Source organism: Toxorhynchites rutilus, chromosome 2 (assembly GCF_029784135.1).
Source record: "Toxorhynchites rutilus septentrionalis strain SRP chromosome 2, ASM2978413v1, whole genome shotgun sequence".
NCBI classification, from domain to species: Eukaryota; Metazoa; Arthropoda; class Insecta; order Diptera; family Culicidae; genus Toxorhynchites; species Toxorhynchites rutilus.
Window position 1 is genome coordinate 332,721,932 of NC_073745.1, and position 19,406 is coordinate 332,741,337.

The 19,406-nt window shown below is 39.1% G+C and overlaps 1 protein-coding gene across 3 annotated transcripts in view; it reads right to left on the reverse strand.

The window, feature by feature from the left end:
- Positions 1-19,406, reverse strand: part of LOC129767236 (uncharacterized) — a 222,847-nt gene that overhangs the window by 66,363 nt on the left and 137,078 nt on the right. For all 3 annotated transcript variants that reach the window (XM_055767917.1, XM_055767916.1, XM_055767919.1), the window contains exon 6: positions 12,239-12,475. In XM_055767917.1, the coding sequence (XP_055623892.1) occupies positions 12,239-12,475 (237 nt within the window). The remainder of the gene's footprint in view (positions 1-12,238; positions 12,476-19,406) is intronic.

The window sequence follows — 19,406 nt, forward strand, 5'->3', positions numbered from 1 at the left end:
ACATTCAAATTTTTAATTCATAAATTCAATTGTGATGTTTTTGCTCTGTCCGAAACTTGGCTTTCTTCGCGAGATGATCTCTCTTTCCATGATTTCAATATTATACGCTTGGACCGTGATGACAGATACGGAGGGGTGCTATTGGGGATCAATAAGTGCCACTCATTTTTTCGAATTGACCTTCCACCTATTGGAGGGATTGAAGCTGTTGCTTGTCATGCAAACATCAGAGGAAAAGACCTCTGTATTGTCAGCTTGTATTGGCCTCCGAGAGCTGCGGTTAGCCGCAAGCAACTTGTTGACATGTGCTCACTCCTTCCTGAGCCACGATTGATCTTGGGAGACTTCAACTCTCACGGAACTGCCTGGGGGGAACAGTACGACGACTATCGTTCATCGTTGATATATGACCTTTGTAACAGCTTCAATATGACCGTTTTGAATACTGGGGAAACAACACATGTTCCTAAACCTCCTGCTAACCCAAGTGCTCTTGACCTCTCGCTTTGCTCGAATTCACTATCATTAGATTGCAAGTGGAATGTAATCCAGGACCCCAACGGTAGTGACCACTTGCCAATCAAAATTTCCATCACCATTGGGTCGAATTCTTCTGAATCTATAAACATGGCATATGACCTCACAAGACACATTGACTGGAAAAAATATGCGGACGCGATTGCTCTAGCCATCAATTCCAGAGATGGTTTACCTCCATTGGAGGAGTATAACTTCCTTTCTCGTTTGATCTATGACAGCGCAGTTCGCACTCAAACGAAACCCATTCCAGGTTCCACCATTTCCCGAAGGCCTCCCAATCTATGGTGGGATAGCCAATGTTCCAAGCTTTATATAGAAAAATCGAATGCATTTAAAGCTTTTCGGAAACGTGGAATTCCTGAAAATTTTCAAACGTATTTAGCCCTTGAGAATCAGTTCAAAAATTTGATCAAAGGGAAAAAACGTGCTTATTGGCGAAATTTCGTGGGAGGTTTGTCACGAGAAACGTCAATGAAACAATTATGGAAAGTGGCTCGAAACATGAGAAATCGCTCTTCAACGAATGAAAGCGAAGAATATTCACATCGATGGATTTTTAATTTTGCACGAAAGGTTTGTCCCGATTCCGCTCCCGTGCAAAAAATTGTTCGAAATATACCACAAGATAGGTGCGATCTTGATTATGAGTTTTCGATGGTAGAATTCTCTCTTGCTCTCCTTTCATGTAACAATTCTGCTCCGGGATCGGATCGAATTAAGTTCAACTTGTTGAAAAACCTCCCTGATGTGGCGAAACATCGCTTGTTGAATTTATTCAATCGGTTTCTGGAACATAATATTGTTCCAGATGATTGGAGATAAGTACGAGTTATAGCTATTCAAAAACCCGGAAAACCCGCGTCCGACTTCAATTCGTACCGCCCAATAGCAATGCTGTCTTGTATACGGAAATTGTTGGAGAAAATCATCTTGTTTCGCCTTGATCGATGGGTTGAAACGAATGGCCTACTCTCAGATACACAATATGGGTTCCGCAGGGGCAAGGGGACAAATGATTGTCTTGCGTTGCTTTCTTCAGAAATTCAAATGGCTTACGCCGAAAAAAACAAATGGCTTCAGTATTCTTGGACATAAAGGGGGCCTTTGATTCAGTTTCAATAGAGGTCCTGTCAGACAAATTATACTCTCGGGGTCTGCCGCCTCTATTGAATAATATGTTATATAACTTGCTTTGTGAGAAACATTTGAATTTTTCTCACGGGGATTCGACAGTAAGTCGGGTCTCATACATGGGACTCCCCCAGGGCTCATGTTTAAGCCCCCTTTTGTACAACATCTATGTAAGCGACATCGACAATTGCCTTACACAAAATTGCAGCCTAAGACAACTTGCAGATGATGGAGTGGTGTCTGTCGTAGGATCAAACGAATCCGACCTGCAAGGACCCTTACAAGATACTTTGAACAATTTTTCAACCTGGGCCATTGGGCTAGGGATCGAATTCTCCACGGAGAAAACAGAGATGGTGGTTTTTTCTAGGAAGCATAGACCAGCAAAACCAAAGCTTCAACTTTTGGGTAAACCGATCACTCATGCTATGTCATTCAAGTATCTTGGGGTCTGGTTCGACTCCAAATGTACTTGGGGGGCCCATATTAGGTATCTGAGTAAAAAATGTCAACAAAGAATAAACTTTCTCCGTACAATTACCGGCACCTGGTGGGGAGCCCACCCCGAAGATCTTATAATGTTGTATCGAGCAACTATTCTCTCAGTGATGGAGTATGGCAGTTTCTGTTTTCAATCAGCTGCCAAAACACACCTCATTAAACTCGAGCGAATTCAGTATCTTTGTCTCCGTATTGCGTTGGGATGTATGCCCTCAACGCATACCATGAGTCTCGAGGTTTTGGCAGGCCTACTCCCACTAAAAGATCGCTTCAATTTATTATCACTTCGGTTCCTCATCCGGTGTAAGGTTATGAACCCATTGGTGATCGGAAATTTTGAGCAGCTGATCGAGCTAAATTTTCATTCTGGATTCATGAGCTCATATCATGAATTCGTCTCCATGCAGGTTGATCCTTCTTCGTATATTCCCAACCGTGTTTGTTTTCCTGACTACATCAATTCCTCTGTGCATTTTGATCTGTCCATGAAGCAGGATATCCATGGAATTCCAGATTATCATCGATCGGGGATCGTTCCTACGATTTTCGAAGCAAAGTATGGGCGTGTCAATTGTGATAATATGTATTTTACTGATGGGTCCTCTATGAATGAGTCCACAGGATTTGGAGTGTTCAACAATTTTTTTAGCACCTCACACAGTCTTCAGTATCCTTGCTCAGTGTATATTGCTGAATTGGCAGCAATACACTGGGCGCTGGACAGCGTCGCCTCACGACCTGTTGAACACTATTACATTGTAACGGATAGTCTGAGCTCTGTCGAAGCTATCCGTTCAGTGAGGCCGGAAAAGCACTCGCCGTACTTCCTTGAGAGAATACGAGAAATTTTGAGTGCTTTATCCAGACGCTGTTATGTCATTACCTTTGTCTGGGCCCCTTCACATTGCTCAATTCCGGGTAATGAGAGGGCTGACTCATTAGCAAAGGTAGGTGCTATTGAAGACGATATTTATCAGCGTCAAATCGCCTTCAATGAATTTTATTCTTTAGTTCGTAAAAATACCATCGTTAACTGGCAACGCAAATGGAACGAAGATGAATTGGGCCGGTGGCTCCACTCAATTATCCCTAAGGTTAGCCTCAATCCGTGGTTCAAAAGTCTGGACTTGAGTCGGGACTTTATTCGCACCTTCTCCCGACTCATGTCCAATCACTGTTCGTTAGACGCGCTGCTTTTTCGTTTTAATCTTGCCGACAGCAATCTCTGCGGTTGTGGCCATGGTTACCACGACATCGAACACGTTGTTTGGTCGTGCAAGTTGTATCTTGTCGCCAGATCGAATTTAGAAAACTCCTTTCGGGCTGGAGGAAAGCAGTCCAATGTGCCGGTGAGAGATGTGTTGGCTCGGTTAGACCTTGATTACATGTCCCAAATATATGTTTTCCTTAAAGCTATCGATCTTCGAGTGTGATTGTTCATACATCCTTTTCCCCTTCTTTTCGTCCTTCGCGAGCTATCGGTTCCCTTCCTACTAACATTAGAATAAGTTAAATTGTAAACACATATTAAATGTAAGGATAGTTTTAAGAATTGAGTGTGAAGTGTCAGTGTGAATGAGAATGTGAATGTGAATGTGAATGTGAATGTGAGTGCGAGTGTAAACACACATCTCCTTACATCCCATCCTTTTCCTAATGAAAATGTGTCACCCTTCTAAACTCGAGTCGACCGCGAGTAATCGGTTTCCTATTTCATTAACCATAGAATTAAGGAAACAACATGTTGATATATGCTAGTTGAAATATAGTTAAGAGTTTGGCTCCATTAAACTTATGTAACTGAGCCTGTAAAAATAATCGGATTAATAAAAAAAAACTCTTTGCGGTCGGAATTTATTTCCCTTGAAAAAGATCTTCTTATCTTTCCACGCTAATAATATTTTTATACCGAATACCGTTACCTATTGTTCATAGAATCTCCGTATACATTCGTGAGAAAGTTCATTAGTCATTAAAATTCGTCTAGAAAAAATGTATACTATAACATGGTTTAATAAAGTATTTAGTATGATTCCTTGCTGTGGTGACTGAGAGCAGACAAACAACCGCAGAGGGTTAAATGTACGGTTATTGGTATCCTAGCTGTAACATATATAGCTTACGAGCTATTCTCATGCGTACCAAGTTTTATGTATATAATTTCATCTAGCAATTTCGGAAGAGTTCGACCACGAACATCGTGACACGAGATTTATATATTTTTTTGATTATCTTCCCTAATATACAGCCATTCCATGCCAATACGATATAGTGGTTCTCAGATTTTCGTGAAAAGTGGAAGTTTTGTTCTTCATATCAAAACATTAGACTGTTTTTTTTCTTTTTTTTTTTTATTAGAGTAACCATTTCCATTTTAGGGTTGTCCGAAAAATCAACTTCTTCCTCTTTTTTTCAAAAATGAAATTCATAACTTTTGAAATACTGGACCGATTCAGATGATCGTCATATCAAATTAAAGCCAATCAAGCTGGTCTTTTCTGCAAAAATACTACACTTGCAGAGAATTTGAATTCAGTTTTCGTTATTATTGATTGTATTTGTTTTTTAAATGTTTTCATAGTTTCGCCCTTGGTGCGCTAAATATTGTTATATTTTTTCTGGAAAGCTGAGTATTTTTCACATAACATATGTCGAAACCAGAAAGGCGTGTAATTATTTTTCAAAGCTAACGGATGGTTCGAAATATCAATTTTTTCCTCTTTTTTCCAACACAAAAATTCATAACTTTTGATCTACTGAACCGATTCAGATGATCGACACATAAAATTAAAGCCAATTAGATTATTTTCTTTGAAAAATATCAGACATGCTAAAAAATGGATTTTGATTTTGTAATTATTGATTGTATTAGTGTTTTATAGTTTACATGGTTTCGGGACCTGGTATGCTATATTTTTTTTATTTTTTTCTTGAAAGCTGAGGTTTTTTTTTACTTAACATATCAGAAAATCAGAGATTTTTCGTTTTTAAGGATAATTTTTCAAAGTTATCATGTTTTCAGTCTTCGTTCAATATTTCTATGCGACTAGACTTAATGTATGCGACTAGAATCCAATTAATTGTAAAATGTGTTATTTTTTCAAAAAAGGTTAGCCAATTGGCTTTTATTTGATATATCGATCGTCTGAATCGGTCCAGTAGTTCAAAAGTAATAAATTTTTGAAAAAAGGGAAAAATGATGGACCATTGGTTAAATTTGAAATGTTAGTATTCAAAAACGAAAAGAAACGCCTATCTGGTTTGACATATGTTATGTTAAAAATCCTTAGCTTTCCAGAAAAAATATAGAAATATAGATCGTCCTTGTCTCATAGTCTATAAAACACAAATACAATCAATAATAACGAGAACATAATTCAACTAGTTTTTACTAATGTAGTAGTTCCAAGAAAGCAGCTGATTGGCTTCAATTTGATATGACGATCATCTGAATCGGTCCAGTAGTTCAAAAGTTATGAATTTTTGAAAAAAGTTTTTTTGGAAAACAAAAAAAAGGAAAAAGTTCGGAAAATGGAAATGGCCACCCTAATTAAAAAAAAGACGGGTCTACTGTTTTGCCATAAAGAACAACATTACAACTTTTTTTTTTTTTGATATTTACAGTCGGTGTATTTTTTTTCAAGGAATCTGATTATTGTTTTGAATTATATGCATCACATCACTATCGTATCAATTCCACGTTAAGATAAGTTGAACAAAACGAATCCTGCTTTAAATTTCCAGTTCCAATAAATCCACACAAAACCAGATGCTCCCAGACGTTTGGTTATTTTTTTCGTTTCTGACGGCACCTTTGACTTGTTTATGGGACAGTTTGTTCATGTTTCTCCTCCTTTCAACTTCTTCCTACATCGAACCGCTGAAGCTACGTACGTCATAGCACCAATGTTTCCCATTCCCAGGTATTGACAGTGTGACAACTTCATTTCGACGCGCCTGAGTGGAACAGTGAAGCCGCGATATTTATGCATATGCCACAACCACGATCGCGGCGCCTAAAATATGGTGCATTGTGGTATGGAATTGGAAATTGGTGAAATATTGCTGTCGAGGCGCTACGAAAATGCTGTTTGTTTGAAGAATATATACCGTGTGACGTTTTCATTTCGTCCTACCGAATGGCAGTGTGCTTTTTCTGTTCCTCAACTTTCTTCAGAAAGAATTCATATCACCACGATAACAGCCGTAACGATGCTGCAACAACGCCGAATGACATTAAGTTAATTATAACCATTATATAAATGATTACTTATGAATAATCGATCGGAAGCGACTTCTGAAAACAGGTCTACTCTCTCGAGTGACTACTGCCGAACAAGGCGTGTAGGACGTGTGGAAAATAAGCAATTAACACCTCACCTCGGCGCTGGGATGCTGGGCGGCGTTGGCGGAGGAGCACGTGTATTAAACAAAGCACTTATTTCATTAGCGCGCGCGAGATGCAGGAATTATGCCCGCAGCAGAATGCGGAGAGAGGGTGGTCGACGGAGATAATCGATTGTCTCCATATACATGATTAATATTGTACTTTTGGGAAAGATGAATGGAGTTGAACAGCGTTAATGACATGTGATTACGAGACTAAAAATAGATATGTATGGATATCTATCCCGCTTAAATAACTACCCTATTAGCATAACAAGAATCTGCGAAATGCGCAATTCTCCCGAGACAAAGCCCATGTAAACAGTCGTAATACACTCATTGTCTCATCGTTCTAATCATGCAATATGCAAAAAACAAATACCGCAAAACATTTGCATTCATTTCCATCCTAATCATTTCGTGTGTCTCGCGAAGGAACCGAATGTTACGGATTGTGATAATTCTAGAGCGAAAGCGAAATTTCTCCCAGCTTGTATCATTAACGGCACTAGAGAAGTGCTGGAAGCGAACGCTGAGCCGGTAGTTATCGAGGCACTAATCAGCTTGTGATGACTGTGAATGCGATCAACGTCTTGATATCATTTCTTTTACCCATGACTCCAAGATGCCTGGTCAGTGCGAGTGAAGGGAATGTGTTGATAATTAGTCGCTCAGCCAGCTCACTTTAAGCAAATGATTGATCGTATCATGGTGGAAATATGAAGTGCTGAATGGATTCGCATTACACTTTGTGCGGTGTTAATTACCAATTACCATGCCAGATTGTTCAACACTCCCTAGTCGAGGGGGGGGGGGGTTATCTGTACATGGCTGGTAATTAACGATTCACGACAGTCTAATTGTTATTTTGCTGATTTTCAACAATTGAAGAATTGTTTTTAAAGTTCATATTATCAATTGGGGTTACTCAAATAACTCATGCTCAACGATATTTTATAAATTTGGCTTATTTGGAATAAAATTTTCAATTCTCTCCACTTTTTGCAGTTATTGAGCTATAACCGCAATATTGGAATGTTGCACCGTTTTATTGATATCGGTGATCATGGACTTGTGTGAGTCACCGTTAACTGTGATGTTTTGAACGGCAGTGACTTTTCCAGAGTACAATAGTGTTTCGACTCTGATACAAGAATTCGCTTCACACATAATGCGGCAGTTTTTACTATTAATCTGTCCATTAAACCTAAAAAAAACATCTCTGAATGAAATTCTAAAACAAATTTATGTGAAATTCTCAATGAATTTCGCGGACTAAATCATGACGTCACGTCAAAAATCTGCAATATTGTTAGGAATCACTCTATTACTGAAGGAATGATGAATCAAACCAAACACAAAAAGAGCTATCATAATGGCGCATATAATGGAATGTGTTCCTAAAATTCTATAACTTCATAAAAACACCCAACCAGTGTCGTAGCGTGACCCGGGGCGGGTGTCACCCCTCCAACCAAATTTTGTTATCAAGTCGGTCTATTTTCGCAGCAGTTTTTAGGGATATAATAATAAAAGGTGATTTTATAAGCGTTTGGATTTTGTTTAACAGAACAAACACAGATTTTTTGTTAGGAAATGTAACATTCATTATTGGGGGTTAAAATCAATCCTTGCCTCTTTTAAGATTATTTCATGTAAATGAGGGTCACAACTGCGTTTCAGGTGATCCATACGCGAAGTACAATTTCGCGTTACTTTTTGGAGCATGCCGACCTGTATCTTGATGATAACACTTGTGATGTTGTCTTCAAGTGCTTGAATTGTCGTACCAAGTTCATTGCGGAATTGGTCCATCATCTCGTGCTGTTTGTCATGTGGCGCCGTCTTGTCGATCCAATTTAGTTCGTGTATTCTCTCTCTCTCTCTCTCTCTCTCTCTCTGTCTCTCTCTCTCTGTCTCTCTCTGACTCTCTCTCTGTCTCTCTGTCTCTCTCTCTGTCTCTCTGTCTCTCTCTCTCTCTCTGTCTCTCTCTGTCTTTCTCTGTCTCTCTCTGTCTTTCTCTGTCTCTCTCTGTCTTTCTCTGTCTCTCTCTGTCTCTCTCTCTCTCTCAGTAACAGTTCAACTGTTCTCACTGGTAGGATTGGAGAGGGTAAATTGGACTTCATAAGCAACTCGTCTTATATGTCCAAACCAATGCGGTTTAAACAAAAAAAATTATAGGATGTTGTGTCCAAGATACGACCGCATTTTTGACGTAGTTCTACGTATATATATATATATATATATATATATAATATAACAGCGTAGTTCTACGCTGTTATATTATAAAAGTCGCTTGTTTAAACCTTCGGATATTATTCTATAATGCTGTGAAATTTTAGAAACAACTGCTTAGTTGAATAATCTCTGAATTATTTTTTTTCATTGTAGAATCAGTTGACGATAATTGACTGATGATTCATTCTTGCCTTCGCAGAACAATACACTAGCTGATCGTATGTCGCAATTTATTTCATGTCAATGCATTGAAAATTTACCACGAACGCTATTCCGGTGGCCTTTTTCGCAATTGACATAGACTCGGTTACAGTCGATTTTATCAATATATCTTTGGCACCGCGAGGAAACAACAACAATACAACACTTGCAAGTATCAAATATCATGCTACATGTTTTTAGTATTACCTCTGTGGAATTGAACCTTCAGGCATCGTTCGTACAACGTAAACCAAGCGCCAAACAAGCGTTCGCCATAGCATGCATACAGAGCCATACATTGGTGGCTTGAAACTACTAAGAATATAAACACTTCTCATCATTTTGTGCTATTCTCAAAAGAAACACTTTTGTTTATATCACTGACCTCGAAAAAAGTTGCATTACTTTCTCATACTCGAGATAAGCGCAGCTGTCACCCTTAATGGAGGAAGTTTTACTACTGGCGAAACCTTTGCTACTGGCGAAACCTAATCACATACAAAATTCCAGAACGACATTCACTTTCTTGGTGATTAAACAAGCCAAATAAACTTTTTTTTAACATCAATAAACTCGAAAACAGTAGCATTGCTTCATTATGATCAAGACTAGTGCAAATGCAATCCTAGCTGAAGGCAGTTTTGCGACTGGCACGCGAACCCAAATAACTTATAACATTCCAGACATTCAAGATGCTTGGTATTCTCCAAATGATTTTTTGGCGCACAACCTTAACGCCTGCTTCGCCATAACGTCAGTTTAATGCATTCATGCATTGTCAAAAGCACCAACGAAGCCCTTATGACGGAAAACAAACAATGTTAACTGTTTGGAAAAAGACTGAATTATGCCACACAGCTTGTACTCTACTGTAACACCCTTCAATGCGAATTCGCTGATGAGTTTGTCAAGAGCTGAAGGCGGTTGCCACCAGCGGGGGGGAGCTGGTTGCTGCCTGGGTAACGGCGTGTACATTTTCGACCGACGCGCCGAATTCGCCTACTTCGCTGTAGTTCGATGCGAAGGCTCGGTTCAGTGCGAGCGCTTTTTACTGCACCAACATCGCGTGCATCATTAGATGACGCTTGCCTCGAAATTTTATTGCCCCTGGCAATGCGTTCGTTTTTTGCAGGGCTCGCAGGGCCTTCCTCTTCTTTTTGCTCATCACACACTATGCGAAGCGTCCAATTTATGACGCGGAAAGAAAAACACGATACGAATAACGCAAAGTGAACTGGATTGCTCAACAGTCCGATGCCGAATGAAAGTTTGCCTTTCTTTCTTTCTTTGTTTTTAAGAGGCTTTAAACTTTGCAATTCATTCGCCTCTATAGTTTGCCTCAGCGAGATCCACTGTTTATACTCTAGGCAAGTATTCCCCTTCATTCTTCTTCTTTTCCTTTGTTCACGGAGACTTTAAGTCTAACGATTTCCTCTTCGTCGGTCGTCGATAAGTTGCTCTTTATTGACAGCTCTGTTCGGGAAAGCACACACATCAGCAGAACAAATGTATGGGAAAATGGAAATGGCTTATAGTTTTCATGACTTAACCATTTACACTCCAGGGGATTGTGATGTATAGAATATCAAACAAATCTTAGGGAATTGCAGGTTCGTTCGGCATGTAAATCGCCAAACTCCGTTCGCGGCAAAAATAGTTGTTAACGTTAACTTTATTTCATAAAGTTAACGTCTGTTTTCTGATTTGGCACCCTTAGTGAAAGACGTAGTTCTACGTCAAAAAAAAAAAAAAACAAATCAAAGCAAAACAAAATTTAGGAAAAAAACATTCTCCATCCACCATTGAAAAACTTAATTTCAAATCAAAAATTCTCAAACTCAAAACATGTCCCACACAATATTTTTCTAAGTATTTTTATTAGCAAACTCTTCCAATTTAACAAATTTTTATCTATAGTGGTGCCGTGTCGGAATCACCAGCGCTAAAGATAAGCAAGTGTTAGAAATTTTCAAATTGTTTGAAATACAGAATAAAAGAGAAGAAACAGAACCTATATGTAAGGCATACCAATCCAACCTTTAACCCAGGAACAAATGACCTTTGGATTGAAGTCACCTTAAAAAACAAGAACCGAATGAATCCAAGAGTATCCAGAAGTATTTCCAAAGTGTTTTTGTTTCTCCAGTGCAAACTGATTCCACCCCTTTTTTTAAACCAGTGCTCCTGAATTCCTGACCTATCAACATCGAGGCCTCCTTTAGCTGAAGGATCCGTCATTCTTTTTTTTTTTATTAATGATCAGAGCCTGCTCATTTATAAAACGCACCTATTATAGCTAAGAAAAAATAATATCACACCAATTTACCTTTTTTCGAAAATTCATAAGATTTGAACTACTGAACTGATTCGGATGATCGATATATCAAATTGAAACCAATTGACTCTGAAGAAATGTGTACAGCAACTGATATGTCATCTAGGTGGAAAGAACGAAATTACGAACAACCCAATCAGCCACTCACCCTGGTGCATTCTCCAACTGATCGCATCGGAACCAGCTTCGATTGAAATGTATGCTACAATTATAAACTGCATTGCGAGGCATAGTATCCACCGTCTCGGTGTAAGCAGTACTTAAAATACACGATCATGTATCCCCGTGGGCACCCGACCCCTGTTTCACTACCCAATTAGGCCGGTAATATGCACCAAATTGCTTTTTAATAACCTGCCGATCACATGGCTACCCCAACGGCATTATTAAGCGTAAAAAAGTATCACATTGTAAATCGGTAACCACAGCCGTGATTGTGTATGTGTGTGTGTGCGTGTATGATTCTGTTTGGACAGCACTCCAATCGGCTCGTTCCGCTGTGGGACCCGAACGATCCATACATAATGATTATGTTTATACGCGAAGATTCGTCATAAAACATGAAATTAAACCAGTAGTTTGTCCCGCTTGTCTGTTCGTCCGCCCGCCTCACTTTGCAAAATTGACGACCGACAGTAAACGAGAAGGCCAATCATTAGTGTCTCTGCCTTTTTCAATTCATCCTCGGGGGCTTCCAGGATGTGACCAGACCGGACTTTCCGTTTGTGTCGACGCACGCGACTCGGTGCTAAGTGGCAGTGTGGGTAAAATCTGGCGCATTTCCAGGTTCTGTTTTGACACTTGCATCTCGTGTGCAGCGGTTCTGACCGTCGCCATGGGCGATCAACCCGCGGCTTAGCATTCGGATCGGATCGAAAAGCTGTGTGAAAAAGGGAAATTACCTACCAATGCAATGACCCCGATAGGCAACGGGGATAGCTCGACCCGACAGGCAGGCCTTCTGTTTCAGCTCACAGATACTCCGATAGGTGGTACCATCGGTGCCACAGACCACGGATTTGGCTGCCGATGATGCTCTCGGTTCCAGCGGGCAGTCCTTTATGCAGGTCACGCAATGAGGGGAGGAGTTCTGATCCTCCACGCAGTGCTTGTCATCCGGGCACTGCACGAAACGGCAAGAAGCTGAAATGATAGACTTCTGTTATTCGTCGATCATCAGTTACGGGAATGGTGATGCACTATTGAGATCATGGGACGCATTTGTTTCAGCAGCTCAGGTGCTACATTTACCTCACGGCTCATTGCAAACTATTAACCTGTCATTCGAAACTGTTCTTCCGATACGTGATGATCGCAAGTGCGAAGCAATGCTTTCTGAGAACAGTTTAATTTCAGTTAACTGTTCATAACGCTGAACAAAATCAATACCATATTTATCTTTGCCAAGAACGGATTATTTCTTGAATGAAAAGCAAATAACAAGCCTTTGAACACCTGCCAGAAAACATAAATGAGGGGAAAACAGAGCAGCGTCTGTTTTCTCAAATTAATGTTAGTTTTACTGTTTTGGGTGACAGATGCTGAGCAGAGATTTCTTTGTCACAAAGCGAGTTGAACTGAACCGTAAGCGTAATTGATAGCTGGCCTGTATTGCTTAACTTCGACCTAGAGACTTGATGGTTAATTTTAAATGAGCTGTTAAATAACCTTGCGTTTCGCAATTGCGCAAAAATAATATCATGATGACGATCGAGTCGTTGACCATCATCATCACGATCATCATACTCATCATAGGGAAAATGGTGACGGACCCGACAGACAACAACTGCGATGACATGGGGATCCGTGTCTTTAATGCAGTTGAAATATGTTATGATCAGTGTACACTTCATACGACACACGACATTTGAGTTGGGCCTTGCGGCAGCGGTTGACTCGAGTGAATGGCGGCTGTGAGAAATTTGGCGCCTGCCGCTTGTGTCGAGTTGGGTTTGCGCGGCGCGAAGGGTCATTTTATTCTGGCCGCGTGGCGTAGATTAAGTGTTAAATTTATTAATGAACCGTGCCCAGGAACGGAGGGGAACGCTCGCAGCCGCTCGAATGGGTTTGTTTTTTTTTGTGCGATGGATGGGCACAAACTTAAATGTGCGCTCAATTATCTATGCAATTTTTCCTCGTTTCTTTATTCTCTAATGTGTCTGTTGTATCGGTTTACAAATCGAACTTTTCTCAAGATTTCGAACGCGTATAACTCCACTACAGGTCGGACTCGATTATCCAGAATGTTTTTTTTTTTCACTCCGGATAATCGAATCATGAAAAAATATGAAAGAAAATCTGTCGGTAAACGTTAAATAACTATGATTATAACTATGAAATTATCTAACGTCTCCTGGGGGAGAGGTTATGTTTGAAAACCGAAAAAAAAATCATCGCTTTGTTACAGCTCATGGACCAATATATTATTCAAATTGTCAAGTCCAACTACAAGCAAAAGCTTATGACCCATTCCAGCGTGACGTGACAACGGTTTGACTCACTAAAAACAGGTTTTTTCTCGTTTTCATGTATACATCACACGATTTCCAAAAGGTAAACGATTTTAAACTAAATTTGAGAAAATTTCCTACAAGAATCTTCAGTTGGAGAATATTTTGCAGTTGAATTCGCTTGTTGCCAGCCCAACACTTGTGTGACGTGACAACACCTGTATTTTTGCGGATTCCGACTTTTGAACATTAATGTTGTATTTTCAGTTCAATACATACAAATAAACATTGTTCTATGATTTGGCAATGAAAGATGAACGAAGATCCCTGTATACTCAGTTTTTCAAAAAACTCACAAGAACATGCATTTTGACGGCATGCATTTTGTGACGTGACAACGCGCTCTGTGCGAATAAACAGTCTCCACGAAGCGTTGTCACGTCATACAATCAATAAGTTGTATTAAATAAGATTTTCACCGTATTGTAGCAAGCGATATACTATTTTTTATTTTTTTTTATTACTCTGAATACTTCTTACTTTCCTCTGAGGTCTCCCCTTCCCCTTCCAAAAGTCCATCCTATAGGGGAAAGTGGTCCTAATGCAACCGTGCTTCCTACTGAATTTTCAATGGTGTCATAACGCTGACAATTTAATAATATGGTGAATTCTCTTCATTCTAGCGTTTTAGCGCCATTTTACGTTTTCATTCCTCCAAAGTCAGAAAAGAAATATATTCTACCTGTGTGCAAAATGAGTTCTATGTTCTTTTAGTTTGTGAAACATTGCGAAACAAGGCAATTTTAGTTGTTTATGGTATGTTCATCAAAAAAAAGCTATATAACTTGAATCTACCTGTTACCTGTAATACACGATATGTCTTTATTTGGGAAAAGTCGGGGTGGTCCAGAACCGAGCTCCAGTTTTTATATCGTGATTGTTTAACACGTTCACTCTGGCGCTTGCCATCAATGGCTAGCACAATCCTGGTTCATCGAGTGGCGTTCACTACAGAGGGAACGCATTTGATTTTGCTATCAGAAACTTTTGATAAACTCACATACCTGTGCAAGGGCGTTTATGTTTGGGTATTGGAGATGACTTTGACTTTGACGTTGACTTCGATCGTTGATCGTTAATCGTTGATGTTTACGTGTACATTTGTATGTGCACTTTCTTTGTATAACTCCACACACGTCGCTCTAAGACTAAGTTCTTCCCACTCAAACATTATCTCTCTCTCACTTAAATCCTATCTCTCACTATCAAACATTATTCTTTTTTATTCCTCTTCGTGCACCCATGGTTGTATGCCAACATTACCATTCACGATCGTATTGTGGGATTTCATGCCATTCCCGGCCTTTTATATCCGTTTTTAACGAACCGGAAGTCAACATCCTCGATTCTAAAATGGCATCGGAATACGATATTCGACTTCCGCTGGTAAGCCCATATCGTATTGGTTTTCCATATTTTTTTAGCATTCAATAATACCATCAGCAAACCGGAAGTTGAAATAAGATTATATTTTATATTATGGAATCTACGTTCATATATTGTTGATAAAACATAGGAGAAATATCATTTGTATGTTTTGAAACGAAACGGTAATTAATGGTGTTGCCACGTCACAAAAGTATTTGACTGACAACAAGCCAACCTAATTATAAAATATTCTCCAACTGATGATTATTGTTGGAAATTTTCTTAATTTTATTATAAAATTGTTTAATTTTGTGTGCTTTATTCATGAAAACGCAAAAAAGTGTTTGTAGTGAGTCAAAATATTGTTTGAATAGATCGTAATGTATCTATTCGTGACGTGACAACAACTTCTGGAGACAGTTGATACTCCTCTATTTGTGGACCGATCTCAACCAAATTTTGTGAGTTGTTGACTTTCCCTGTTTGCTCAGAGAAACCCAAGTATAAAAATGTTTGAACCTATGTTCATTTGATAAACTAAAAAAATGCTCTATTTTTGTGACGTGACAACGCTTCAAAATACCTGTTTTTCAAATGCTTCTTTCTCATAAATTACAAAATGAAACGTAGGTCTACCCACGGCTCTTCATACAAGCATTTAATCACCCATTCAATGGTATATAGACATTGAAGTTTGGTTAAGCATGTGCAGAGATATCTCAAAAAACACAAAAATAGTGAAAACCTAAAATATTTTAAATATAATTAAGTAGTTTTTTAAACTCACCTCTCTCAAAGGTTGGTGCATAAAAATTAAATTTGTTGCAAAAAATTATGATATAATTAGTGCTTATTCAAATAACGTTTTCAATTTTCTCCTAAAACTAGATTTGAAATTTGGTTTTCTGGTGCATAACCTCATGGAATGGGTCTTAAACTTGAGCTTCTTGGATGCGAAGAAGAGTTCGATGAGAAGCGAATCAACATTAGGGATGCCATGTTTTGGGTAACCGAAGCTTGGAGCGAAGTACCGGCTGATTCCATTGTCAAGTCATGGAAAATGCTGATATCCCGTTGTCGGTTGTAAAAGAACGCATACTTTCGATTGTGCGGAAATTGATTGACTAGGACAATGCCGTACATGACGAGGATGTGGAATTTGAGGCCCTGTTCGACGATGGCATAGTCAACATTGATTTGCGTTCAAATACATATTTCTACAAGGATGAAAATTCATTTTCGAGTTCCGAAGGTGTGAATGATTCATCAATTTTAGAACTACATCAGGTTGATGATGATGAAGAGTCCAAAAATTGAGAGGATTTGAATGCAAGGGGTGTAAGTGACTTGATCGGTTTCTCTTCATTAACTTTTTCTTTGGTTAATAACTCAATTGCAAAAATGTTCCAATTTATGTTTTCTATAGAATCCGATAGATGTGGTTCTGACCTATCTTCCACATTATCAAATACAGCTGGGAATGTATTTGCAGCTAAGTTATGACCAAAAGAAAGAGTCGATGTAGAGATATCGATCAAATCACTTACACCCTTTCCATTCTAAGCCCCTCAATTAGGTCTGAAAAGAAACACCCTTATGTGGAATCGAAAACGTTATTATTTGGGCTAAGGAAAAACGGATTGCCATTGGGAAGAAAATCCCTGCTGCGAGAATAACATAAAAATATTTTAATATCCTTCATTAGTCTAGGACATTGACAAGACTAAAATAAAATGATGAAGTCGCTAATCGTGGATAATGGAAATCCAACGTGCCCCCGATTTTATTTTATTCTTATCAATACCCTAGACTAATGAAGGAGAGGTGTGATAACTGCCAACTGCTACTTGCCTAATTATTTTCTAGCTTTTAGTACATTGTTATGTTTAATCACAATTAAACCGTTGAACTTAAAAAGATTTTTTAAATTATTTTATTTTAAAGACGGTCCTTTAGAAAAATGGAAATAAGAGGGGGCATATTAGTCTTACAATCAGCGCCGACAATAGGAGTGCGTTATTTCGCCTAAAATCCTTTTTCACTTTCGATCAAAGTTCAATTTCATTGGCACATATGGTCGGTGTTAAGTCAGACCGGACCAAGTGACACTTTCATGATTTCGAGAAAAAACGAGTTTGAAGTTTGGTGTTACAAGGGGTTTCTATTGAGCGTTCAAAACAATTTCGATAAGTTATTTCTGCTGTACGCGTGATTTTCCAAATCTGATGAATGCAGAATGTAGCTCACAAAATGTTTAACATAATGCAATCAGTAACTCGAAATTTTTATTTATATACATTTTATTTATATACAGTACTAGCTGACCCGGCAAACTTCGTCCCGCTCAAAATTTGTTTTTTTTATCAATACCTTCAAATATTCACGTTTTCTTACTAAGCGTAAGTTCATGAGTCCAATCGCAGAACTGTTCATTGATTCATCTTCTAATCGACACCGTTGAATTTACCTTTTACTATGAAATTCCTAGTACTCCTACCAAAACTTATCATTTTAATATCAGATTATTTTCAGACACAATTCTCGTTCAAGATTTTTCAACCACTTGCAAATAACATGTTTTTCCGTTACACCCCTTAGAGAGGGGAGAGGAGTGTCTATTCACCATAGCAACGTAACGTGCCCCCTAAAATCTTCACATGCCAAATTTGACTCCATTTGCTTGATTAGTTTTCGAGTTAGCTTCGAGAGTCGAGTTCATTTGTATGGCAGCACCCCCTTAGAGAGGGGGATGGAGTGTTTAACCACCGTGAAAACATTTATTGCGCCCTACAACCTCCATATACCTAATTTGGTGTCGTTTCGAATTTTCCTATTAATCTCAAATATTCTCCAACGTACTCTAGCATTCTAATTTGGGTGAAAACAGGCTCACAAACTATAAAGACGACGCAGGTCTGATCAGTCGTTCGCCTGTGATGATGAGTCAAACGTACGTGACAAAAACCTTGTTTTATATATAAAATAAAAGACTTTCATTCGATATAAGAATCTTTCGTTTTCATTTAACGATTTGATAATTTCGCTTCAGTTTGTCGAATGAAGGAATTGAACGAAGGTGAAGTGATATTCTCTTCATTGAGAGTGGAGAGAGAGTGTAAGTAGCGGCTAGCTCAGAGGTGGAAGTTAACCTCAGGGTCGTCATTCAACCAAGAACGAAGCGGACTCACGATTAAGGCGGTAGAAGATAGAACCACTATTTTATAAGGAATCGTATTTTAATAAGAAGGGAATGGTGAGTATTATTTTATTTTATTATATTTTCTTTTTTTCCAGATTAGTAGTTAGTCAATCGATGCGGCCGAGCAGAAACCAGGTAAGTATGGCGAAGGTTTGTAGAGAGAGAGGTTAGCTTGGGTTTTGTTACTCACGCACGATGCCCGCACACAGGGGCCGGTCTCATCGGTCCAGGTACGATGAGCGGAGGCCTGGCTCTACCAGACCTCACCGTACTGGCCTCCAAAACGTTCAACCGACTCACCTGTGTGCGTGTGGAGCAGCGATAACGATGGGGCTCGCTGACCACCGGCACATTCTTTAGGTACCTTCTCCGTCGGTATACCAGCGAGGAGGGTGGATGTCGCCCGTCGTGGACGGTTCCCGGGAGCAGCAACTTCTCCATCCCTTATATTCCCTCGCACTTCACTTTTAGAATTTCTTTTCTTGAATCTATCACGATTCGATTCCTTCGACGGTCCGTGCGCCAAGAAGCCGTCGAATACCTTCAATTTTCCTTTACAGCTCAAACCTTTCTTTTCGCTTTCTCTCTCTCTCATTTGTATCCTGCGGGTCTTCCTTTCCGCTGTACCGTAGTCAGTTGGGACCGGAAATATCACAACCGTTTCCATGGGTGTGGTTATTAATTTTTCCATGTTGTTATTTTTTTTGACATCATTTATTTATTTTTTTTTTGACAACATGCTGTGCCTCAACATAGGTAGGTACATTTAAGAATCTTGTTAGTGTTAATAAGTTGTTTTTTTTAAATTTTATGCTTATTTTTTATTCGTTCCGGTTTATATTTTTAAACCGTAAAAAGAGTAGCACTATTTTCAGCCGGCATTTGTTTGCATGAAATTGAAAAGCGATAGGCTCATTATTGAGTGACGATGAGACAATTGAAGTGGAATTGTAAGGCCCTCTTGAAGAGTGAGCTGAAGAAATGGGAAGTCCGGAAA